The sequence below is a fragment of the Amblyomma americanum genome, chromosome 5 (genome assembly GCF_052857255.1).
Source record: "Amblyomma americanum isolate KBUSLIRL-KWMA chromosome 5, ASM5285725v1, whole genome shotgun sequence".
Lineage (NCBI taxonomy): Eukaryota > Metazoa > Arthropoda > Arachnida > Ixodida > Ixodidae > Amblyomma > Amblyomma americanum.
The window spans coordinates 89705737-89731869 of NC_135501.1; the positions used below are offsets into that span (position 1 = coordinate 89705737).

Consider the following 26133-nt stretch of genomic DNA (forward strand, 5'->3'; position numbering starts at 1 on the left):
AGCCATTAACAGCCGGGCTCCACTCGACCAGTTCTCTTACTTTATAGAAAACAAAGCGGCGGCTGGTGTGTCTGTGTTTGTGTGGAGCGCTTATACTGCGTTGTAGCTGGACTCACGTGCGCTTGATAAAAGCCTTCACGTACGAACTCTTTATAGCAGGATTTCCCTTCAAAATTATATCCACTTTTAAAGCTTCTGAATATGAAGGTGAGGACTGCGCACTTGAGGTATTTCATTGCAAGGAAAAGGGTATGGTGGGGCTGGCACAAAGTTTTGAATCTGTACAGAAGGGATGAAAATTTAAGATTAGGAATTTTCTCATATCCGCTCAAGAGCTTTGCTTACACCTATAAAAATATCTTGGTCGCTGTAAAAATGAAATCTATTCCTCTCTCTTACATCTTCAAAGCTGCATAACAATATAAATTTTATTTTATGTGCTACACTTTTTGAAAGCTTTTTCATAACATTGGTCAAAAAAGCCAACGTGACACATTGCGACTGCAAACGGCTTTGTCCCATTTTATTTATTTGATGCAGGGCATTTTTTTTGCAAAAGTCACTTCCCGTTGCACTGAGGTCGAGTGCTGTTTTGAGCAAACAATTGTGCTACATTCAATGCTTCCATTTGTAGCTTGCTTTTACCGCCAGACGCAAAAAGTCACCTGTGCCGAAAATTAAAAGATTTAGACCTGGACTGAAAAATTATCTTTTTAAAGCATAAAAGCTGTCACCATGCACTTTGAAACTGATAATATTTGTCTTGATAATTGAAACCACAGAATCCTTACATCGTAAGAAGTACCACTGGGGAACCCTACATACCTACTCTGTCATCTCCATATCTAAGAGGGTGCTTAAAATATTACAATGCTAATACTGAGCGAAAGAGGACACAAAGGGTGAAACGCACAATGAGAGATGTTATGTATCATCATCATCAGCTTGACTATGCCTACTGAAGGGCAGACTTCTTTCATGCCTCTCCAATTAACGCTATCCCTTGCCAGCTGTGCCCACCGTATGCCGAAAACTTCGTAATCACATCCGCCCCCCTAACCTTCTACCGGCCCATCCTACACTTGCCTTCTCTTGGATTCCACTCCTTTACCCCTAAGAAAAGCGGTTATCTTTCATGCACTGCCCATGCCCATTTCTTCCTCTTTATTTCGACCAGGATGTCGTTAACCCGCGTTTGCTCTTCACCCACTCTGCCCGCTTCTGGTCTATGAACGTTACTCTCCTCATTTTTCTTTCCATAGCTTCCTGTGTTGTCCTTAAATTTACCTGAACTCTTTTCGCTAGCCTCGACGTTTCTGCCCCGTAGGTGAGTACCGGTAAGATATACCAGTCGTATACTTTTATTTTGAGTGATATTGTTTAACAGCCACTCATGATCTCAGAGCACATGCCATAAGTGCTCCATCCCATTCTTATTCTTTTAGATATTTCCATCTCATTATCCGAATAAGCCGTCGCTATCTGCCCTAAGCAGGAATATCCCTTTACCACTTCCAGCACCTCGCGATCAATTGTGAACTGCTGTTCCCTTTCTAGGCTGTTGAACATTACCTTGGTTTTCTCTTGTTAGTTTTTAGACCAAACGTTCTGCTCTGCCTTTCCAACTCACTGACCATGCTTTGCGGTTCTTTTCCTGATTGACTGAGCAAGGCGATGTAATCAGAGAATCGCCGATTATTTAGGTATTCTCTATTAACTCTTACCACCAACTGTTCCCAATTCAGGCCTCGCTACACCTCCAGCAAATAACGGCAAATAGCATTGGTAAGATCGTGTCTCTCTTCCTGACGAGTTTCTTATTGGAATCTTATTACTGATTTTATGAAAGACTATGGGAGCTGTTTAAATGCTATAGACATCTTGCAGTATTTTCACATAAGGCTCTTCTACGCCCTGATTACGTCGTGTGGGGGCCCAAGGAGCTGCCTGTTCTAAACCCCGCGGTGTACCACCTGTGGTTTCCACTGAGTGCAATGGTTTCTCTTAATCAAAAATGATATATATATATATATATATATATATATATATATATATATATATATATATATATATATATATATATATATATATATAGCCTATTCTGCACATTTCTCTGCCACCTGATTAATAGTTTGATTATGAATTATTGTGGAACATCCTTCACGAAAGCCCGCTTTGTGTTTTGGTTGATTGAAGTCTGAGGTTGGCCTGACTCTTTTAACGATTACGTTAGTAAATACATTGTTAGATAATGTTAGCGTTCTTCCAGGCTTCTAGCACGGTCGACGTCATAAGGCAGCGCATGTAAAGGGTGAGTAGTTTTTCTAGCACAATCTCCACTCCATCCTTCAAAACAACTGCTGTTATTTGATCCTCAACAGCTATTTTTTTAAACGGTAAGGAATATAATCTTTTAATATCATGGTGTGGCAGTCACAATTCTAAGATACCACTTGTCCTGAGTTGAACATGGTGTGTACCATTGTCGTGTATAGGCCAAGACACAGGCGGCGCCTGAGAGAAGCGTAGATGCTACGGGCACTTCTGCTACAGATGCTATGGAGAAGTTTTCGCTTTTGACTTTGTTTTTGCGCCTTCATTTTAACAACTATGCGGTTGGCATCTCAATGTGTTACAAATGTTCAGTAGCGACGAAGTTCAAAGTTCTTGGAAACCTTACGTGCTTCGCTCTCTGAGTGAGTCTCGTTTCTTGACACAATAAACTGGAAAAAATCATTGAGAATGAATTTCATCCTAAAATCTGACAATACCATTTGTAGGTGCGCAAGGCTAATGCTAGAGGAAGCAGTGCAAAAAGAGCAGGATGAACACAGAAGCTAACACGACAGGCGCCGTAATTCAAGCAGTAACGCTAGCGACTGGTAAGCATTCTGCCCTTCGCTATGAATAGAAGACACTTGCCGTTTGAAATTTTTCGCCTGTCTTGTTAGCTTCTGTGTTCGTCCTTGTATTTTCGTGCTGCTTTATCTTGCCATGCAAGAGGAAGGAAATCAAAACTCTAGTGCTCAAGGCAAGGCTGCCTTTGAGTGTCTCAATTTTTTTTTCATGCGCCAAAAGCCATTTATAACATAGATGCGAATGCGTGAAGCATTTCTAAAGCGAAGAGCAAAATTTTATATCTCCCCAATATCCTGTTTAGGAACTTAGGGCACATCTTAGAAAATTTGGTCTCCTTGGCAAGGATTTCGTAAGTTTTCTTCAAAGTCTCAAACCACCATGATTGCAGAGATTCTTGTAACTCTTGGTGAAAAAATCCTCAGTTTGTCTATGCATCTATGACGTTCTAGCAGCCGAAAAAACGCCACAGCATTCATTAGCTTATATGGTGGTATTGTTGATACGGATTTAATGTACAAAGTACTATCCTCCGGCGTCCCGTAATTTAGTGGTTTTCTCAACATTATATATCCAAATGCGAATGCCACAAGGCTTTGCAAAGTGTTTATGGTTTGCTTCGTAATTCCATAAAACTACGGGAAAGATGTCGCTGCGCTGCTGGCTGTCTTTTGCTAATGCCTAAAACCTGCTGTCAAATCCAAATTATGGTGACCTGGGGCAACCTAGGTTACTATAACGATCGCATCGGTGTGCGGTTGCATGGCACGCATTAGTCACGCGACCAGACTTCGAACGTTTATTATGTTTCGGGAGCTCGATATAGTGACACTCCATGCATACCCTCACTGGAAATACGTGCTCGATGTGCTTAGCATTCCTGCGATATGGATTCACAATGCACCCTGCATCAGCTCGAATTTCACCTGATCCGCAATCATGATTATTTCAGCTCTAAGGTGATGTGACTTGTTTATTTACACCGCTTCAGTGGTATCTCGGTGCCAGGTTCTCGGTTTCGTGACTGTTTCACTTGCAGTAAATCTAGGACTGTTGTAAACTAAGTCTGTTGTCCCAAAATTCGGCGCACTTTTTGAAGTCGGCAAGGTGCACAGAAATTTTGCCTGCGCGTGCTTACAGAATGTAAAAAAATTGTAGAAACGAACCCCGGTAGCCGATGGAGGGCGCGTTGCATAGTATGTGCCCAGTGATGCTCTCTCCACTTTGCTCACACGCTGCACGTCGGGTTTGAAATCCGCGACCCGAGTTAACTAGTAGCCTCTCTCGACGCCTCGCCAATGGCTACGTGCGACCGGCGGAGAAAAAGGGGGGAAGGACTGAGAGAACAATTGTGGCGTTAATACCGTGTGCATCAAGGCGCCTGCTTCGGCGCGAAAAAAAGAACCGACGAAGCGCGCCCTATACAAGGTGTTTCATATAAGACTCTAAACATTTTAAAAATAGGCTTTCTGACTTAGAAGAGCGATTTTGTTATCGCAGAACTGTCAGCGCTATGGTAGGTCCGAATTCAGCTAATTAGCACATTCAGCAGTCCAAAGCTTGGGAGGACTGAGTGCACGAAGCCCTTATTCTTGCAGTAATTAAATTTCTGAGGCTGGTTAACCAACATTATATAGTAACTTTTTCATTCGCCGGGGTGGCTGAGTGGTTATGGCGCTCGGCTGCTGTCCCCAAAGACGCGAGTTCGATCCTGGCCGTGGCAGTCGAAGTTCGAGGGAGTCGAAATTCTAGAAGCCCGTGTAGTGTGCGATGTGAGTGCACGTCAAAGAAGCCCAGGTGGTCGAAATTCCTGGAGCCCTTCACTACGGCGGCTCTCAGAGCCATAGTCGCTTTGGGACGTTAAACCCCCATAAACCATAGTAACCTTTAACTACTACAGTTAGGCTCCCTAATTACACAGAGGCGTGTACACAGCCTCAAGTAACATTCATATCGAAAATTTCGAAAATGCGGTTACCCTCAGCGCTGTGGCCAAAAAATATTGCCTTTTTCGACGAGTTACGTGCACTGGAGTGGTTGCTTTCACAAACTGTGAAAGAGGCACTTGTTGCCGGAAGAGTATGTTTCAGTGTTTGATAATCGCAATTTTTATCGTCGACTGTATTCCTGAGATTTTACTGCTGTCTTACTTTTGTTCAAGCTTTCTGTTACCTTTACTAATGTTCACTTCTTGTTTTGTTTTACTTTGATGTTAACTTCGCTTAATGTTCTTGTTACGTTTTCTGTGAAAACGAGCACGTTGTTTTCAAAGTGTCTCCAAAGCGATAATGCCTTCTAGGCGAAGCAGGCATTCTGTAAATAAATGAATAATATTTTACAAAGCTGCATGCACCTGATTAACTTTGTTTGCTTACTCTGTTTCTACATTTGTCTCAATGAAAATTCATTCGTAAGAAAATGTATAAATAGTAAGTATAACTTAGATTTTTACGAAATATTGGGAAGCTGCTAATAAAACTTATTGCAGTAAGCAAAAGTCAGCAAACTAAGTGTCGCCGCAGTTTAACTCATTTCGAATACAATCAGCTAATAACATTTCAAATACCCAAGTTAAATCCGAGGAAAGCTGGTATGGCATAGAAGGTATAGGTGAAATAACAAACAGACATAAAGAGCTATGGTGTCTCTGTGGAGCTGCTGAGGTGTTGGAAATTTAGTTGCGCGAAAACGGCTCTAGCGTTAGATGCACTGCTCTTATGCCATTGTGAACGCGTGAAATGAAATGGCACGAAACAAGCTTCTAAACTATAGCAAGAAGTTGGCGGTTGGCGACAGCTTTAGGAATTGAGAACGCGTGAATTCGAACGTCATTCAAAGCTCGCGCTTTCTATTTCCCCGCGTAAGTGTAAAAAAAATATTTTTTTTATTCTTGAAGGTTGTTTTGATCGTACATATTTTTCGGAAAATTAAAAAATGTTTAGAACGAAACACCTTATTCGAAGGCACCGACCTTTTCGGGACTTTTGCGTTCTCAGTAGCAGGAAACCCCGGAAAGTGGACGTGACAAATAAAATACTCACCGCGGTCAAATTTTGGAATTTTGGAATAATTTTTTTTTTCATCTCCATGTCGAGATATGTCGGGTAGCACAAAATTAGAGAGGACATGAATCAATATGTACAATAAAAACTGCTATCTGTATGCCGCCTTCCAGAACTAAGATGGCAAGCGTGCTTCTCATGTTCCGGGCCATTGCGGAATCGACGGCGTTATGACCGCGGGGCACGCCATTTAGTATGACTATAAAGTGTAGAAATCACTGCTTCTACTGAAGAAAATACCTCATTTCTCTGACTGAAACAAACAAAAAGAACGATGGAATAAGCCGGCCAAGCATAGTACTGAAGTTTATGGTTGCTTTAAAGTTGATTTTTAAGCTTTCATTTCTCTTGCTATTAGCTATCAGTGATCCCTCCAAAATTTTGTAACAAATGAAAGGTAGTGTTTCTGCCGTTTTTTATTGAATATTGACGCGCCAAAAGTGTAATAGCGCTCTAGATATTTTTATATACAGAGAATATCTTTGTCTTTGAAATTTATTTTGGTACGTTGTGTTTTTATGTTTGTGCAATTGCTGGAGTTGAGCTTCGATTGTCATGAGTAATGGGCACCTCAAGAATATCCAACAATTATTTTGCACAGATCGCGATTTTGTCAGCATGCTGGAGGATCATGAATACCTTCTTCCGGAAACGAAAGAACAGAGTGGACGCGGAAGAGCTCTAATGGTTACACAAATAATGAAAAAGACTTTATAATACGCTCATATCCTGCTACCGTGCGGGATATAGAGGTCCTCGAAAAAACCCGTATAAGCGACTGCAGAACGGTAAGGTCCAAAATAGCTTACGCTTGAAGAGGTAACTGAAGAAATTATTGACGCGGAAGGCCATTAACGAGTTAGCGGTAAGACTGAAAGTTGAGGAATTCAGGATATCGCTGCAGAACAGATATTCAGCCTTAACTGGGGATGGCGATCTTAATGTTCATACAATGAACGATATTCTGTAAGCTCTCATTACGGAGTGAGCAGTAGAAGCATGCGGTAGGATGGCTAGACCAAATACCGGCAAGCTATCTCAGGAGACGAAAGATCTGAATAAGTAACGCCAGAGCATGAAAGTATCTAACCCTACAGAAAGAAAGGAAGTGGCAGATCTATCATGTTTAATAATTGAGTGAAAGGCAGATGACATAACGAAGTTTAATATGCACACAATCGAACATGCTTCTTAATATTCACTGCCTAAAGGCAGTGAAGAGGAAACTAAGTATCGATAAAACAAATTAATGTATGTAGAGACAAAGAGGACAATGCAATTAGAAATTTGGATGAGATTGTTAAAGTAGCCGCACAGTTCTACCCAGAACGTGCAATGTGCGCAGCAATGGCACATCCCGTCAGTAGCGAAAGAGGAAGTAAAGAAAGCCTTAACAGCAATACAAAGGGAAAAAGCAGTTTGTGAGGATCAGGCAACACTAGATCTCTTGAAGGATGGAGGGGAGATTGTGCTAGAACAACTAACCATTCTGTATGTGAAATGGATTATGACATTGAGCCTATCAATATTTGGAAGAGCGCTAACATCTTATCTAATAAGAAACCATACGTGATGTACTTAAAAAATTACAGACCGGTCAGCTTCCTATCCGTTGCCTTCAAGGTAATTATTAAGGTAATCGCTAATAAAGTCAGGATAACCTTAAATTTCAATAAACCAAGCCATCAGGCAGGGTTTCCTAAAATATGCTTGATAATAGGTGATATTGAAACCAGCAGCAAGGTGACAGAGAAATGCGCAGATTAAAATCGAACCATATATGTAGCCTTCATTGATTACAAAATAACATATGACTCAGTGGAATCCTCAGCAGTCATGCACGTATTGCGGAATCAGGTTCTAGAAGAGGCTTTTGTGAAAATACAGGAATATAACTGTATTCACTGCACAGACACCATTGTGCTCTATAAATTGAGCAATAAAATTCAAATAAGGAATGGTGTCAGGCAAGAGCCACGATCCACCTGTGCTAGTCACCGCCCGTTTACCAGAGTTTTTCCGATGCCCGAATTGGGAACAGTCGGGGATAATTGTTGAAAGAGAATTCCTAAGCAATTTCCGGTTTCCTGATGAAATTGCCTTGCTAAGTCAATCAGGAGATGAACTGCAAAGCATGATAAATCAATTCGACAGGTAGAGCAGAACATTGGGTACAAAAATTAACATGCAGTCAACCAAAGCAATGCTCAACAGTATAGCGAGGAAACAGCAGTTCAGAATTGGCAGCGAGGTGGATGGTGGAAGTGGTAAGGCAATATGTCTACTTGGAGCAGGTAGTGATCGCTTATCCGGATCATGAGACGGAAATAACTACAAAAAGAATCGTGTGGAGCGCATAATACAGGTCATTTCGGTTCATGATTGGCAGTTTATTAATAACCCGTTAAAAAAGAAGTATTAAACAGGTATATATTACCTGTACTAACTTATGGGGCAGAACCATGGAGGCTAACGAAAAGGGTACAGCTTTCAGCCATTCCCTCGTTATTACTGTCTGTTGATAAATAGTTCTCGAGAACCATGAGTTGTTTATATTATGAAGACCAGTTAAAATCTCTAGCAGGCTGTCGGAAGTCCTAAAAGATTCAGCGATGTTGCTGGCAATAGCCGCCTTGGTTGCTGAACAGACAAGCATAGTCCTTACCGGTGTTAAATCTCAATCGCAGGCGTCTCTGCTCATTACGAGTGGATATGGTTTATTGGATTTCCTTACGTTTTAAGCGCTCTTAATATAAGGCCTCAAGAAACCTTCTGAGCTCCTCCAACAACACAAGCCTTTTTTCTCTCAATAACACCTTACTAAATCACGTTGTGAAGAACTTTTTAGATGCAGACTGTCTAGATGCAGTCATTATCAGCACCCTATAGTGAGGTTAACGTCTGACAGCCAGCATATGAGTCACGATTTAGAAGATTAAGGCTGAGCGCGGAGCACTAACATATGTGTGGTGGTAGCAAAGTTTTCACCAAATATCCTACAACACTAAATTTCAAAAGCAAACTTTCCTTTCTAGTTGCATGCTCAGGTGCACTTTTCAAACAAGGCAAGGCACTCTATTGCTTCAACACGCATACTCCCAGTTTCACTTCCCTAATGATAACTCAATGCAGCAGGTACTGAGCCCGTTCTTTACGCTGAATGCTGGTCAAGGTATTCAGGAGCGCTGTCTTGTATAGCCTGCGCGTCGTGAAGGATATTATGCAGTTTTCGTATGCGTTGTAGCAGGCCCTTCAATGGAAAAGAAAATAGGAAGGCACGCTTAAGCTCCTCCTTAAGGGTACCACGCGATAGCGTCTGGGGTAATTCTCATATATGTAGGTCATTATCTACTTTGCATTCATAGATCCTGGGGAGTCCTCGTGCCCTCCTGGAGCAATGGGGCAGTGGTTAAGTGATGAGCCACTGCCCCGCGATGGCAGGTGTTCACAGCAGTGGGCCTTGTGCGGCCCATGTTGCTCTTCTCGAGCTCTCAATCGTAATTTAACTGCCACCTGCCACAGTGGGCAGTTTTCTCACTATCCGATTGCCATGTTGTGATGGCGGTTCAAGGTCACGTTAACTAAGTGGCCCAATTGTTTCCTTGGTTGCTCTCTGACACCACCTGCTAGAATCATGCTCGCTATTTTTCGCTGACAACGCGGGCAACGGATTTTCTCAACAATGGGGACTTCAACAGATGGTGTTATTCTCCCAGATGTTTAAAGTTGGCACGGGCTAAGTTTGGGCGAACTAGCGTTCAAGGTCTTGATCAGGGGAGCCTTCGATGGTTCGTAGTATGCAACGGTACTGCGGACGACAAGGGTCGACACCGGGGGTGGGCTTATGGTAGATTTTTGATGATGTCAGGATGGCGCGAAAACAACAGGGGCCAAAGCGGCACACGAACACAACAGTACCGGCGCCAACTTGCAACTGAGGTTTATTCGCCCATACCCTTACATTTTATGAAGCACCCGAGCCGTATCACAGACGCCTATCACACAGGAATAAGAAATCGTAACCAATAATCAGAATTCAGGAAGTAGGTGCTACTTCTTAAAGACCGTAAGATACATTCATGCATTCATCACAACACCCCTGATAAAAGCAAACAGGTCCCAAGATTATCCAAGCGCAAAGTCAACAGGAAAGCAGTTCATCCTCACAACGAAGACCCACCCTTGGCCAACGCAAACAGATCGCAATATCAAAATTTTTGCTTTTATACATCGTGTGATAATGAATGCATGACCAACAACAAACTCGGAAAAAATTATGGACATGAAAACTTAAAACCTTCGAGAAATCCTCTCAGCGTCAAAGTACTAAAACAAGTATCAAAACTTGAAAACCTTCGAGAAATCCTCTCACCGTCAAAGAAATAAAGGATTGGATTCTACGCAATTCTCGTTTGGCTGTTAATACACATTCAAGAACAACAAACTATGCAGAGAAAACTTCAGCACATTAAAGCCTAAAGACACCCTTCGAGAAAAGCCACCTCAGCGTCACTGATTGAAATGGACGGTTTACTAACGCCTGCGCTTCCCGCTTTCTTAATAAAATATGCCTCTACTACTTCTCGCTCGAACGTTTCTTTACCGCTCTTCAAACAAATTTTTTGTCTAGTTCCGGACGACACTCTTTGCAGGTTTTGCAGTGGTCTGCAAGAAAACTTCCATGTTGGTTGTGCACATTCCGCAAGTGCTCACTGGCACGTTCATTGAAACATCGACCGGTTTGCCCTACGTAAACGAGACCACAGCTTAGAGAAATCTGATACACAACTTGTGACCTCCATTTGTTGAACTGTTTTTGATGTTTAATAGGGCAAACCGGTGGTTTCTTCTCCAGTTCAGTCGTAGTACAGATCTTTGACAGCTTTGATCTGGCCGAAAACACAACTTGCACCTTATGTTTGCTTGCGACTTTTTTATGCCTTGGGAAACTTTGTGAATGTAGGGTATGACAGGGACCGATGTGTTTCGCGCTTCGGAAGTCTCTTATCATGAGGCCGCTTCAACTTCTGGATTAACATTTCGGAGACAGCCGAAATCAAAAGGGGCGGGTAACCGGCTTCTCGCAAAATCTGAAGTTCGTCGCCAATGCTCACCGACATTATGTGATGGTACGAATTACCCAAGGCATTCTGAAAGGAATTAGCGATTATTGCTTTTTTAGCGATTATTGCCATCACATGATGTCGGTGAGCTTCGGCGACCAAGTTCAGAGGTTGCGAGAAGCCGGTTACCCGCTTCTTTTGATTTCGGCTTTCTCCGAAATGTTAATCCAGAAGTTGAAGCGGCCTCATGATAAGAGACTTCCGGAAGCACGAAAGACATTTGACCCTGTCATTCCCTACATTCACAAAGTTTCCCATGGCATAAAAAAAATTCGCAAACAAACATCACGTGCAAGTTGTGTTTTAGGCCCCTTCAAAGCTGTCAAAGATCTGAACTACGACTAAACTGGAGAAGAAACGACCGGTTTGCCCTATTAAACATCAAAAACAGCTCACCAAATGCAGGTCACAAGTTGGGTATCACATTCCTCTAAGCTGTGGTCGCGCTTACATAGGGCAAACCGGTCGATGTTTCAATGAACGTGCCAGTGAGCACTTGCGGAATGTGCACTACCAACATAGAAGCCTCCTTGCAGACCACTGCAAAACCTGCAAAGTGTCCTCCGGAACTAAGCAAAACAATTTTTTTTTGAAGAGCGGTAAAGACAAGTTTGAGCGAGAAGTAGCATAGGCATATTTTATTAAGAAATCGGGAAGATCATTCGTTAGTAAACCGTCTCTTTAAATCAGTGACGCTGAGGTGGCTTTTCTCGAAGGGTGTCTTTAGGTTTTAATGTGTTGAGGTTTTCTCTGCACAGTTTCTTGTTCCTGAATGCGTTTTAACAGCCAAACGAGAATTGTGTAGAATTCAATAATTTATTTTTTTGACGGTTAGAGGATTTCTCGAAGGTTTTTAAGTTTTGACAATTGTTGAGTACTTTGACGCTGAGAAGATTTCTCGAAGGTTTTAAGTTTTCATGTCCATAATTTTTTCCGAGATTTTGTTGATCATTCATTCATTATCACACGATGTATTTAAACAAGAATTTTGATATTGCGTTCTGCTTGCCTTGGCCAAGCGCGGGTCTTTGTTGTGAGGATGAATTGCTTTCCTGTTGGTTTTGCGTTTGGATAATCTCGGGACCTGTTTGCTTTTATCAGGAGTGTAGTGATGAATGCATGAATGTATCTTACGGTCTTTAAGAAGTAGCACCTACTTCGTGAATTGTGATTATTGTTTGCAATCTCTTATTCTTCTGCGATAGGCTTCTGCGATACGGCTCGGGTGCTTCATAAAATGTAAGAGTTTGGGCGAATAAACCTAAGTTGCAAGTTGGCGCCGGTCCTGTTGTGTTCGTGTGCCTCTTTAGGTCTTGTTGTTTTCGCGCCGTCCGGACATCATCAAAAAGCTATGCACCAACTAGCCCAAACCAAAGTACTTATTGAGCTTATGGTAGATATAGAAGCTGTCAGATGCGGAATGGTGGGACTCTGACCTAAGGTGGCAGTTAGTGTATATGATGGCTGCTTTGATTCTTGTCACAGGTTCTGGTGGCAGTGCAGCCTTTTCGCTCGCTTGTGCTGCGGCTGGTTTAGGATGGCTCCGGTGAATAGCGAGTACCTACGCCAGATGCAATTTGATCATGAGAAATGTCCTGGAGTCATGAAAACAATATAAAGGGCCCCAAAGAACATCTTAATTGCTCTGCCTTACTTTCGCAAAAAAAGTGAAATAGTCGGCATGGAAACAGCAAAAGCCTGTTCCGCGGGAGTCGAAGAACACAAGCGCCCCGTTCAGTGCGCGCTAAATTCAAATTTTTTGATTCTGAGATATAGGTGCGAAAAGCGCGTAGAATAACCTTCAAAAACGTAGAAAGAATTGCCGCGTAGAAAAAATTGGATAGACATAGGAGAGGCCTTAGTCCTGCAGTGCACATATTCAGGCTGATGGTGATGTGTTAGTCGTGTGTAGGTAGCACTGAGATTACCATTCACGTTACAAAGGTTCCCACCATTCGGAATTAAAAAAAAGCAAACTGAAAGAGGTGGGCTGCAAGTGAGGACGGTTTACATTTTTACGTGTTCACGTGGGGTTTTCGTATAGAGTGTGGGAAATGACATTCCCTATGATGACGGTCCAGTCCCGAAACGCTACTCTCCGACGCAACGTCGCTTCCATGAGGCGAAACAAGGCACGCGAGCGCCGCATCCTGCTATTATGAAATACTCAGCTTTTCCTCTTTTCCATCTTAACATGAATACTCATGATCGCCACTATATACGCTGAGGCCATTTAATTTTGCCAGCAGCCCCAAACTACAATCGTGTTTAACATAAGGCGTTTCTTTATCCTGACAGAGCCAGGCAACCTCGCGCTGCGACTTCACCTCCTCACTCACTTCCAACCCTCAGCGCCGACAAGGAGCTGCGGGAACGTTTTGTGGACGTCGCAGTCGCAGAGACAGCCTCAATAGCTTTTTCATAGCGGACGATGTCTAAAAATGGAGATCAGCGAACACACTCTCCGGTATCCTCGGGAAATGGCGTTCTCCACCTTAGCAACGCCGGCGAATTTAGGATAAAGCTGGCATCTATTTAACTCCCTGATGCACGTGATTCGATCGCGCCATTGAAACTTACTCGAATTTTTATGTTTGAGAGCAAGAACGCAAACAGAGAACCTTCATTCGTTACGAAGTCTTCAGGAGAGGTTGCGTCAGCCAAAGCAATTGTAGAAATGGAAACAAAAAACGAAAGACCGCAACAAGAATCTCGAACGACCAGAAGCAAAAGCCGATTACCTTCCTCAACTTGAATGCACGCAGCATAGCTAATAAGGTACCTGAACTAGAGGCTACTTTGCGGGCTATTGAGCCTGACATCGTAACCATCACTGAGACATGGTTACATCCTGGCATTTCAGACTCCGAATTTGTCCCACACGGATATACACTTTTTTGCAAGGATAGACAATCTAGAGGTGGGGGCGTGGCAATTCTGCTTAAACAAGCAATAGTATACTCCATTATGCCGGAATTTGCAGGTGTTGAGGCTGTATGGTGCAAGAACCATTTAACCGATGGCGTTGTTCACGTTGGAGCTGTCTACAGGCCTCCAAATTCCGATGCAATGTATCTTGACCCGTTGTTCGACTACGTGCTTAGATATACTCCCGGCAGCAAAATTTTGATGGCTGGGGACTTTAATCTACCAGATAAAAACTGGAAATCTCTTAGCCCCGGAAAAGCTACAAATAACCTCATGATAGATTTCTTGTTCACGTTCAACCTTACGCAGATTGCCGACACGCCGACTCGTGTTCATAACCAAACCAGTTCTATTCTAGACCTATTCTTCGTTAGCGATCACTTTCCAAGCAGTGCCATAACAATAGAAACACTTCAAGGGCTATCCGATCATTAATTAATAGTGTGTAAATTGCCTATAACTAACCTTGTTAGCCCGGATTGTACTGAAAAACGTGTCTTTGCATTTAATAGGGCCAATGATGATGCTGTTATGACTTATCTCGTTCATGAATACGAGAACATTTCCCATTTATGTCTAGATAAGCAGTCCAGTATAGACAGCGTCTGGCATTTTTTTAAAAATCTTGTTACGCATTGCATGGAAAGCTTCGTCCCAACAGTTCGAAAAGTTGTAAAAAACCATAATCCCTGGATCACGCGTAAAATAATTCATATTAAACGAAGGATCAAAAGACTCAGACAGCGCAACATATTTCGCTCCATTCCTGACTACCACCCTCGCCTTAATTCATTAAATAGCCAACTTAAACATGCAACTCGATATGCAAAAGAACATTTCTGCAACACTACATTACAAAACTTTATTAAAACTGCTCCAAGCAAATTTTGGCGTTACTTGCGCACAAAGCAAAAGATAAGACTTCCCATGTCATCTCTGGACGGCAAACTTAATGCAGATTCGTTCAACAACTATTTTCAATCGGTCTTCACTGTTGATAAAAACCACGTTGGCCAGACTGCGCCACAACACTATGGCCACGAGCATCTCGTTGGTAAACCTACAATTTCTGAGGCTGGTGTGCTATCCTCGCTTCGACATGTTGATGAAAAGAAAAGTAGCGGTCCAGATGACATTCCTAATAATTTTCTAAAACGTTTACCGAGCCTTGTAGCAAATATCTTTGTCTTCTCTTCCAGAAATCAATTCGTGAATGTTGTATTCCCTCTGAATGAAAAATCGCCAAAGTAATCCCTGTCCGCAAATCAGGTGACAAACACTCCCCGAATAATTATCGACCCATATCTCTGACATGTACATGTGGGAAAATTCTGAAACACATTATCCTAAAATTTCTGACTCAATACGTAGAACCTAAAACACTAATTCAGCCTTGCCAGCACGGTTTTAGAAATGGTCTATCCACTATAACACAACTTGTTGAATTCTTGCATGATCTTGCGCAAGGTATTAACAATCAGTCGCAATCCGATATAATTTTCCTTGACTTTTTCAAAGCGTTCGACCGAGTGTCGCATCAAAAATTGATGTAAAAACTCAAGCATTTAATTGGTGATGGTCCCGTCGCAAAATGGATTAGCAGTTTTTTGTCTGAACGTTGTCAATTTGTCCAATTTGACGGACACACCTTCGACATTATTCCCGTGGTATCTGGTGTCCCCCAAGGATCTGTACTGGCGCCTCTTTTATTTTTGCTATTTATTAATGATGTAACTAACCAAAATGAAGTACAAATGAGACTATTTGCAGATGATTGCGTTCTTTATCATGAAATTAAACATCAGTCTGACCAGACCAAACTAAATAGCGCTTTGAATAAACTTTTTCAGTGTTTGTCATGATTGGAGTATGGTCATTAACAAAGACAAGACTGTTTCTATGTCCGTCACAAAGAAAAAAAATCCGCTTAAGTTCACTTATGGTTCTGATAACACTGCGCTACGAACTGTTACGGAATACCGATATCTGGGGATGCTTATCTCATCCGACCTGAACTGGACAACGCACGTTCAGTATGTAGCAAATAAGGCAATGAACAAGATGTTTTTCCTCAAACCTGCCTTGAAAAACTCGCCTCCCGAGATAAAGCTCCTGGGATACACTACACTTATACGCCCGGTATTAGAATATGCTAATATTACATGGTTCCCGTATACAGGCACTAGCGTAGCCGCATTGGAAAGTGTGCAGCGAAAAGCTGCCCGATTTATCTATAACCAGTACAGGCGCACAGATTCACTTACTGAACTTTTGCATAGCGCAGGACTTCAGCCTTTCTCTATCCGATCGAAACTGTACCGCTTGAAATTCCTATACTTGCTTCTGCACAATTATTTTAAGCTTAACTCTGAAGACTTCGTCAATATAAGACACTCCAAAATCACCGGCCGCAAACATCCTCTTGCACTTGAAGAATTTTTTTGTTGCAATAACACATTCTATTTTTTTCCTTTTTTCCGCGAGCAGTGCGGGAATGGAATGCCCTTGACGCTTCGATTGTAATGCAGCCGACAGTCCTCAAATTTTTTGAGCTTCCCGAGCTGAGTATGCTGCCACAAAACTGACTAAATATTCTTAAAACGTTCGTGATATATACTTTGTTCTGTATAACTGATTATCCCGAATTTGTTTGTTCTTGTCTTGATTTAAGTAGACATCCCTATTATTGTACAACTGCTTACTGTTCTATAATTGTTTTTATGTGAAAAATAGGTATTTCTTGACATCCGCCCACCCCTGTAAAAACCCCGGTTGGGGTTGACAGTATGTTGAAAATAAAAAATAAAAATAAATAAAAAATGCGAACAGCTGATGTAACGTGGCGTCGAGAGTACGACGTCGGCGCGTAAGAGAGTCCTTTTTTCCACGGAAGAATTATAAAATGTGCAGTGCCGAAACATTAGGCATTCCTTTCATTGCAGCAGGTATATGTTCTCCAGGCATTGCTCGGAGTGATCGTTATTCAGCAGTGTGAAGCGCGCTATTAGATATCATGTTGTCCTTAATAGAACGAGGTGACACTCTGCGTCGTATCAGTTAGAGCGAGAAATGCGGTAATTTCGGGAGGTACAGATATGTCCAAAAATATGAGGAACAAGAGTATGTCTGACATTTTCTTTTTGTGGTTCATTTTAGAGAGTCATATACCTGGCAACCAACATCGCGTCAATGACTAAATTCCCCTCGTCAGCAAGGCTGGTTTAATTTTGGTCCTTGCATTCACTACAGGAAATGTAAACCTTCTAAGAAAGATAATAATGCCCGTTATTTCATATTAACAGTCGGTCATTTCGGCTGTCCATAGCTACATGGAGCACTTTTTGTAAGCAAGAAACTGCATTTTCGTTCCATTATTTATGTGTGCCCAGGGAAGGCTGTGGATGTCATAACGACGTCTGTGCACATCACGGCCCGTGCGTGTAAACTGTTGTTAGGTGTGGGGCTCCGACCCCATAGCAGGCCACCGGTGTTGGGGGATTGCGCTTCTATCCCACCGCTGCCACCAGTTGTTAGATGCGGGCCCCTGGTTCGCCTGTGCCGTCTCTCGCCAAGGTCGGTGTCCCCGGGTTCCGGATCGGGAGACTGCTGTTGTGGGGGTGACGAAGAGATGAGAGGGGATCCGAGGTGAAGAAGAGACTGAAAGGGTTTATTTACATTTTTACAAAGTTCGAAAGAGTGAATTGGGAGCTGGCGAACACACGCCAGATCGCTGCTTAAATAGGGTCCCCTGTCCCCAGGTCCTTAGTTGGGGAATCTAGTTCATTAAAAATGCGTCGAATCACTGTGATGTAGATAACGTGTCCAGTCTTCCGGGTCCGCCTTCCAGGACGCCCCCAGCCACACACTCTTGCCACTTCTGGCAGATTATGGTCCGCGCCGTCCAGGCTTCAGTGATGAATAGCCCGAAGGGGGTCCCATGGCAGCGTCGAAGGTCAGTCACCTGCACTTCACAGCGGTAGCGTGGGAACGAAAGGTTGCCACCGCAGTTTGCAGAAGCATTCACGTGGAGCGTGGGAACTAACGGTTGCCACTGCAGTCTGCAGAAGGTTCCACGTATAAGGAAAAGCACAGTCTAAGACGAAGTTGTTTTCGAAGCACAAGGATTCCGGCGACGTTGGCTTAGTCAAATCCGGCCGCATTTGCCACGGCTCATTTGCAGTCCCGCCGCTCGCCGGCTCCCCCGTCGTCCCCTCTGGGAGAAACATGTCCCGGGTGGGTCCGGCGTTGAGAACAAAAGACAGGTTCACCAAAGCCGTTCTCAAACAGCGGAGGGCCGTTTCACCCCGTAAACAGCAGGGGGGGGGGGGGGGGGGGAAGGACCCTTGTAGACGCCACCACCTGCACTCGGGGCGCTGCAACCACATCGACGGCCCTTTGAAGCCTCTGTCGATTGATGATTCCCAGTGGCTTGAATATTCTTGGCATGTTGGCGCCTCCAAACGTAACAGCTCCTCCGCGGCCAGGACAATCTCGATCGGCCAGTGGTCACAATCACTGGTCGAGGAGAGATGACTTGAGCTGCAGCGTGGGAGGCCCTTCTTCATCTTGCCTGCAAGCACAGAGTAGAGTCCTAATCCTCGAACAATGGAGGCATTAGTCGAAATCAGCCACTCAACATGGCGCCACTCCCCAGGCAGTGTACGAAATTCACCCGAGAGCCGCCAGGCTGTTATGCAATACTACTGCATTGTCAATGTAAACGTAAGCACAAAATTTTGTAGCTGACAGCAATAATCTCGGCTACTAAGAACAGCTTCCATGTCTGCCAAATTCGCTGCCAAAGACCGATTCGCCGTACACGACTTGAAGAGGGGTGGCGAATTTGGAAGCAAAACTAGAATAAACAAACAAACTGACACCTAAATTTTGCCCGAATTTAGGGTAAAGAGAGCATCTGCGTCTCATGTGATGTCGCCAAAGACTTCCAAGTTGTACAATACGCGGTGGTGTGTCAAAGCGTACAAATTTGATTAGAAACTCTATTCCTTATCAATCAAAGCTTTGATTCCCTTATACAACCAGAATACCGTTAGATTGCTTAAAATATCGCCCACGCTCAAATTAATCCACTGGCTCTTTTCAAAGAAGCTTGACGCTCGAGTCTAATAATCAACTGTTCTAGTTGAACTCGCAAAGGTGCGACTGCGCATCGTAATCCTTACTCCGTCCCGTACTGGCGAGAGACTTCTCTTATACTCAATGTGTCAGTCATGCGCCTCGTCACCATCACTTGTACAGAAAGCTGCTACAGCTGTTCTCCACAGAATTCTGCAGCCGAACTTCGTTCGCTTAATCTTTGAATACCAAAATCGGCTAGCTAACCTAGCGCCGCTAAACACAGGTACTCAAATTGGCACAAATATCCGTGCTTTCTTTGCCTTCGCCTGACATTAGCAACACTACTGTCAATGTAGCGAATGTAGCGACAAGCTCTTGGTATCTCGACCAAGTGTTACAAGTCTTAATGTACTAAATATATAAAAGTAAACCTGTGCGAAATTTTCAAACGCAAAAAGAACTTACTAGCTCTCAGCGGTTCTACCTACGCAAAGAGCTCATCGTCTTTTCAGGAACTGTGTTCGCTGCACTCCTGTGAGTGCCTTTATCACTTGATAGCATCTCAAATTGACACACGACCTTTCTAACCCAATCGCACAATTACCTTTATTTAAGTTAAGAAAACAGTAACACCTGATAAAATCCGAATTTTTAGCCTAAAACAAAGTAGCATTTCCTTCCCCGTTTTTACACGCACACACAAAAAAGAGGAATAAAACAGCTACTTCGAATTGCTACGCGGGGTCAAACATGGCTCACCACCCCCGCGTCGAAAGGATTAGTCCTTCAGCCGCGCCCACCGGGGTCGCGCTCTGACTGGTTGTACGGCTGTCAACTCGTGACAAAGGGCAACTGAAAGAAGACATTCCTGATCGCTACTGTCATCTCCACAGTCCCTCGACGCGCTCAGTAGGCCCCGGTAGCCCATGTAGTGCCGATAACCGATTCCGGGCGACGGACAGCGACCGGAGCGAGAAGCTGCTCTCTGTTCTCGCCCGAAGCAAGCCCGCCTACCCGTTCCCCCTTCGCGCTTCCTCGAATACAGTGCGGAAAGTGCAGGAGGCATCCTTCTCCAGAGCGCGCACTGAACATGCTTGCGTGCGCGGCCTCTGTTGCTCGACCCCTGCGCTCGCATATGCCCGATGTGTCGCAGTCTAGCGCCTTCTGATCTTTCGGGTAGATTTCCTTTCTTCCTTACTGCCTTTCTGTTAGGTCGGGGGGTCTGTGCCTTCCCGCTGGCCGATGCCCTTTGAAAAGCCTCGCCCCTGTTCAGCTTGCAAGATGCGCTTTTCTCTTTCGGTTACTGCGGTCACCTTTGGAAGCACCTGCGCGTGCCGCCTGACCAGTAACTTTAGCTGCAAGATTACAAGGTCCAATGCGGGAAGGTTTTTCTTTCCCTTCTGCCGCATTTCCATGTGTGCTAACATTGGCACCTGTTTGCGCAAATAATTTTAGGGCTTGACAATTCAACCGCTTTTTCTCGGTCCTTGCCCTATTCCTGTTTTTACGCCTAGACACTTCCGTTTGTGTCTCCTGATCACAACTAGCTTGATCTAGTTTTACAGAGGCACCTCGGAGACATTCATCCAATTGCAAACTGGCCGCTTTGCCTTCGCAGGTCAGTGTCAGCTCCACACTGCTGACACACGGACCTTCCGCTGCCCCCGAGTTGGGCAGTTCGCTTTCCTGAAGGCAGTCCTCCACCGCCCGCTTATCGGCTTGAGCGCTTACCCCTGAAACGCACTGCTCGTCTGCAATGGAGTTTTCGTCCTCTGTCTCCGCGTGGCTTTCGATATTGCGTTTCAACATTACAGCTCCGCAGTCTTCCTGGCGGTTGTGCGCTGTTTCACAGTACTGTCTTACGTCATCACGTCTGTCCAACTGGAACGATCCGGCCTGACTTGCTCTCTCTGGAGTCTTGCCTCTCGAGATATCATCATCCAGTTTCTTTAGCTCATACGTGTGCGCTGTTTCACAATACTGTTTTACGTCGTCACGTCTATCTAATTGGAACGATCCGGCCTGACTCGCTCTCTCTGGAGTCTTGGCTCTCGAGATCTCATCTTCCAGTTTCTTTATTTCATGCGCAAGCTGCAACCTTCTAAGCTCCCGTTCCTCTTGCTCGGCAGCTAGCCGTTGCTTTTGCTCCGCGTTGAGGAGTTCCCATGTATTGCTAATTATTATTTCCTCGGCGGTTTCCAAGAGCAATTTGCGAATGTCCAACTTTTTTATCTTAACCCCTACATCTACACCCAACTCTTCGCACAATGACAGCAAATCTTTCCTTAGCAACTTCATTAAATCCATGTTTGCTGCTCTGAGCCTTGACTTTGCTGAACAACTGTTGACGTGAGCTGCACACACTCAGACTCTCTGATCAACTTCCCTCGATTCCCAGCAGTTCAATGTATTAACCCAAACATTTGAAGCCTGGCGGATCTCAAGCAAAGTTCAAGCACTCACCCACGGAAGCAACACCCCGCCGCATGGTCGATCCAACCGCTGCCAACCAGTTGTTAGATGTGGGGCCCCAACCCCATAGCAGGCCACAGGTGTTGGGGGATTACGCTTCGATCCCACCGCTGCCACCAGTTGTTACGTGTGGGGCTTCTCTCCCGTAGCAGGCCACCGGGGTTGGGGGATTGCACTTCTTGCACTTCTATCCCACCGCTCGCCGCCAGTTGTTAGATGCGGGCCCCAGGTTCGCCTGTGCCGTCTCTCGCCAAGGCCGGTGTCCCCGGGTTCCGGATCGGGAGACTGCTGTTGTGGGGGTGACGAGGAGATGAGAGGGGCTCCGAGGTGAAGAAGAGACTGAAAGGGTTTATTTACATTTTTACAAAGTTCGAAAGAGTGAATCGGGAGCTGGCGAACACACGCCAGATCGCTGCTTAAATAGGGTCCCCTGTCCCCAGGTCCTTAGTTGGGGAATCTAGTTCATTAAAAATGCGTCGAATCACTGTGATGTAGATAACGTGTCCAGTCTTCCGGGTCCGCCTTCCAGGACGCCCCCAGCCACACACTCTTGCCACTTCTGGCAGATTATGGTCCGCGCTGTCCAGGCTTCAGTGATGAATAGCCCGAAGGGGGTCCCATGGCAGCGTCGAAGGTCAGTCACCTGCACTTCACAGCGGTAGCGTGGGAACGAAAGGTTGCCACCGCAGTTTGCAGAAGCTTTCACGTGGAGCGTGGGAACTAAAGGTTGCCACTGCAGTTAGCAGAAGGTTCTACGTATAAGGAAAAGCACAGTCTAAGACGAAGTTGTTTTCGAAGCACGAGGATTCCGGCGACGTTGGCTTAGTCAAACCCGGCCGCATTTGCCACGGCTCATTTGCAGTCCCGCCGCTCGCGCCTCCCCCGTCGTCCCCTCCGGGAGAAACATGTCCCGGGTGGGTCAGGCGTTGAGAACAAAAGACAGTTTCACCAAAGCCGTTCTCAGACAGCGGAGGGCCGTTTCACCCCGTAAACAGCAGGGGGGGGGGGGGGGGGAAGGACCCTTGTAGACGCAACCACCTGCACTCGTGGCGCTGCAACCACATCGACGGCCCTTTGAAGCCTCTGTCGATTGATGATTCCCAGTGGCTTGAACTTTCTTGGCATGTTGGCGCCTCCAAACGTAACACTGTGTTGAAGAAAAATAAAGAAGCCTGGGCGTCTTTCTACATTACGCTGCTTGTTGCCTCCAGTGTCATCACATCCTTCCGCCCCGTCGGCAAACGGCAAAACTCTTGGTGAGCGGGGTACACGATGTGGCAGCCTAAAACGTTAAGTCAACATTCGTACTTACGCCAAAATGGTACTTTCAGTTGCGGTACATTTTGGACGTTCCAGGTAGCCCTGACACTTTTCGAGATGCGAATGATGAGCTAAAACTAAGAATCCACAGATGACAAGCTGTGCGGCTGTACACTAAAATCTTTTGCCCTTCATTCTTTTTTTTTCACCTGTCTCCCCCTTGTCTTCACCGATAAAATCAGCTATGTATGGTACTCAAAAGCGCAAAAGTTACCATCCGCTCTGCCAAGATCCGAGAACGTCCTTTAATTGTAGAAAGCACGTTTTGCAGAAAAAAGTACACAGTCTCGTCCCTACTGCATACCTAAAGCATGATAGGGGACCTGTACTGCTGCGTGCCCCAACATTTCTCTTTTTATTGCACCATTCTAGTGCTGTGGCTTCAGAAAGAAGAGTAGATTACACCAATGAAAAAACAAAAACTAGGAAGTCACTTAATATTCGCTTTAAGAGAAGACGTAATAGCTCCTTCTCTTCCTCTTTGTTTTTGTGATACGTTTTATTTCTCATTTCCCACCGATCCCCAATCCACAATCACATGTTCAATCAAGATGATCGATTGCAATCACAATTAGTAATCCGGTTATTGATTACCAATCAATCATAATGATCAATGAGATTTCAGCAATCACTGTCTAGGCTACACTGCACGAAACACTATTGCTGTACATACTATACCCTATGTACTCATACACATACACACCAGTTGTTTGAGTACAACGAAGTACCATAACGTTGCCTTTGTTGCCCGCAATTTCTGACGCTTCGTTGGCTTATAAATATTTGGTTACATGTTTTTAACTTCTATGAGATCAGTACATTCTAAAACACAAGTTTTGTAATCATACTGGTCAGACATCTAAACGCGTTGACTAGATGCCTTGTAACACGCTTGAATCAACTACCATTCCTGGGCTAAGAATTCCGTTCGCGTGAGGCGCGCACAGCGCCTGGGTTTGAACTGCCATAGCGGCTGTATTAAATTTATATATTCTGATTTCAGAGGTACTGGGATTTCTTTCAGACTAACGCCCGACAAAGGGAGACGCAGGGTTTTATGAAGATCAAGCTACTTACGTATATGGCGTAAAAATTACTACAACTGTGCAAGAACAGCGCAGTAAAATAATCGCGCGTGGAAATGTACAGAAGAGGTTTTTGTGAAAGAAAATGCATGAATGAAGCTAAAATTGCAAAAATAAACAACAGTTTTTCTTTGAAAATGTACTCACGCTATAACAAGAAAAATAACTAAAGAATAGATGATGAAAACAAGCTAAATAAAAGAGGCAAGCGAAAAATGTGGGAAGGTGGCTGCAGTGAAAAAACGTGTGAGCAATTAAAATACAAGGCGTTGTTCTGCAACAAAGCACAGAACCACACTTGTGGACATCGTCAACCCGAGATGAGCGATAATGGTAAGGCTATGTGAAGGATGATCGCGATATTTTCTGTGGAACAAAGACGGACGGGTGGTTTTTTTTCAGATGTAAACTCTGTTCCATTGACATAATACTTGTAGTGCGGTTATAATTTTAGAGAATAAAACGAACATAGTTGTATGCGCCAGTTTCCGTTAAGAAACGTTATTTGACCTGTATGGCTCCAAGATGGAGGTAGCCGAAGTCTGAACAAGGATATTATAGTTTTGCTTAGCGGGAAGCTGCAGGGTAATTACAACGCGAACAAGATAATAACTTATTAGCCTTGGTAAATAATGCTTAGTGTGCAGCTTCGAGGTCACGTCTTTGAATCGATATGATGTAACGGAAGCAGTGGTGTGTCGTTGAGTGGGCAGAAAAGAGGGCTAGTAGCCTGTCAATAAAATATTTATAATGGCGTAAGCTACACTAGCCGAGGTTAAGCAGTTTCGCATGGCAACTGGAGAGCCATGCTGCGCATGCGCGAGGAGCAGTGACGTCACACGGCGCACAAAAGGCGCGCCGGAGTCGCCGCCCCCGCGCGTATCCTCTGGAAACCGCACCACGTGACCATCCACGCGACTGGTCAAGTGATCAACCACGTGACCAGCCACGGCGCCGCGCCGCCGGCAGCTCCTTCGCACCACGTGACTGACACGTAGCAACCCCCTGCACACTCATTGAATGAAAAAAAAATCCTGCGTCGGAGCTGCCAATCGAAACAGGGCCTTTAGCGTCTGAGGCGGAGACGGTACCACTCCGCCACGACGGCTCAAGGTTTACGCGTGAATAAAAACTCATGTAGCATATGCGTGCCTTTCATATATTAACTCTTCCGAACCAGGTGTCGCTGCGCTTACGCTAAGTATATTTTGGCCTAACAGGGCTAGGCCATCATCAATTTTTGTTTGCATTTGTTAGGATTATGAAAATACTGGCTACAATAGATCCACCTTTATACATGCTTGTGTGAAGGACTTTATTGTGCATATTTGTTGAGTTGGATTTTATAGCAAATAGGGAACTAATACGATGCTTCAAAAATTGCAGATTAATGGCAGCTATTTTCGTATATCTGCTCGGATATTCCCGACTTGTTGCAGGCGTGATGATACACGAGCGAGCAATTCTTCGGCATGGTATTGCTCACTGGTGGGTCTTTGACAAGAACCATGCAGGCATATCCTGCAAGATCAAAAGTCGTGCAACACAGGCTAAACCAGAAAGACTTGCTTTTCGCAAACAGTCAACATTATCATCAACTTGTTTACATCTACTGCACGATACAGACCCGTCGTACAAATCTCCCGTTAGCAGTCTCATGCATCAGTTGTGGCGACCCAATCTCTCCAATTTTTGTTCCCTTACTTGCCGACATAACTTAAAGCGGTAGGCTGGTACGTTAACCTTTTCTTCCAATCCAATCAGTTACATCAAGTTTTTATACTGCGCAAGGGCATCTGTGGCCAAAGAGCGCCATGGCACAAGGTACATTCTTCTTCTCAAGGTGGGTTTGAAAGCAGATTTCCTAAGCATTTCACCTTAAATAACTCAGCACCAGACCAAGGAAAAGCTCGTAACCATTGTATCACTGGTGGCTTCCTGACGGCACTGGTGATCATTTTTGTGATCTTCGCAGACACATGTTGCCTATTTACATTTCTGTCTTATTAGACGTATTGTCTAAGATTTCATTCATACGTGTTTGCTCCTTAGGTAGTTATTCTGTATCCTTTTTATTATCGATAAAAGTTCTTGTTTCCTTTTCCAAGGATCGCTATATTGTAGAGAACTTGACTTCGTGCATTTTCGTCAACCTTCGAGTATATGCCGAACTATTCAGCACTTCCTCTTCTATCCTCCTCTGGAATA

The 26133-nt window shown here is 44.3% G+C and overlaps 1 protein-coding gene across 4 annotated transcripts in view; it reads right to left on the minus strand.

The window, feature by feature from the left end:
- Positions 1–495: 495 nt before the first annotated feature.
- LOC144134869 (uncharacterized) overlaps positions 496–26133 on the minus strand; it is a 60422-nt gene continuing 34784 nt past the window's right edge. For 2 of the 4 annotated variants that reach the window (XM_077667684.1, XM_077667681.1), the window contains one exon: positions 496–665. In XM_077667684.1, coding sequence (XP_077523810.1) covers positions 616–665 — 50 coding nt within the window. In that variant the 3' untranslated portion in view covers positions 496–615. Of the gene's footprint in view, positions 666–25215; positions 25447–26133 lie in introns of those variants that run through there. The other 2 variants (XM_077667682.1, XM_077667679.1) reach the window with 1 other exon arrangement.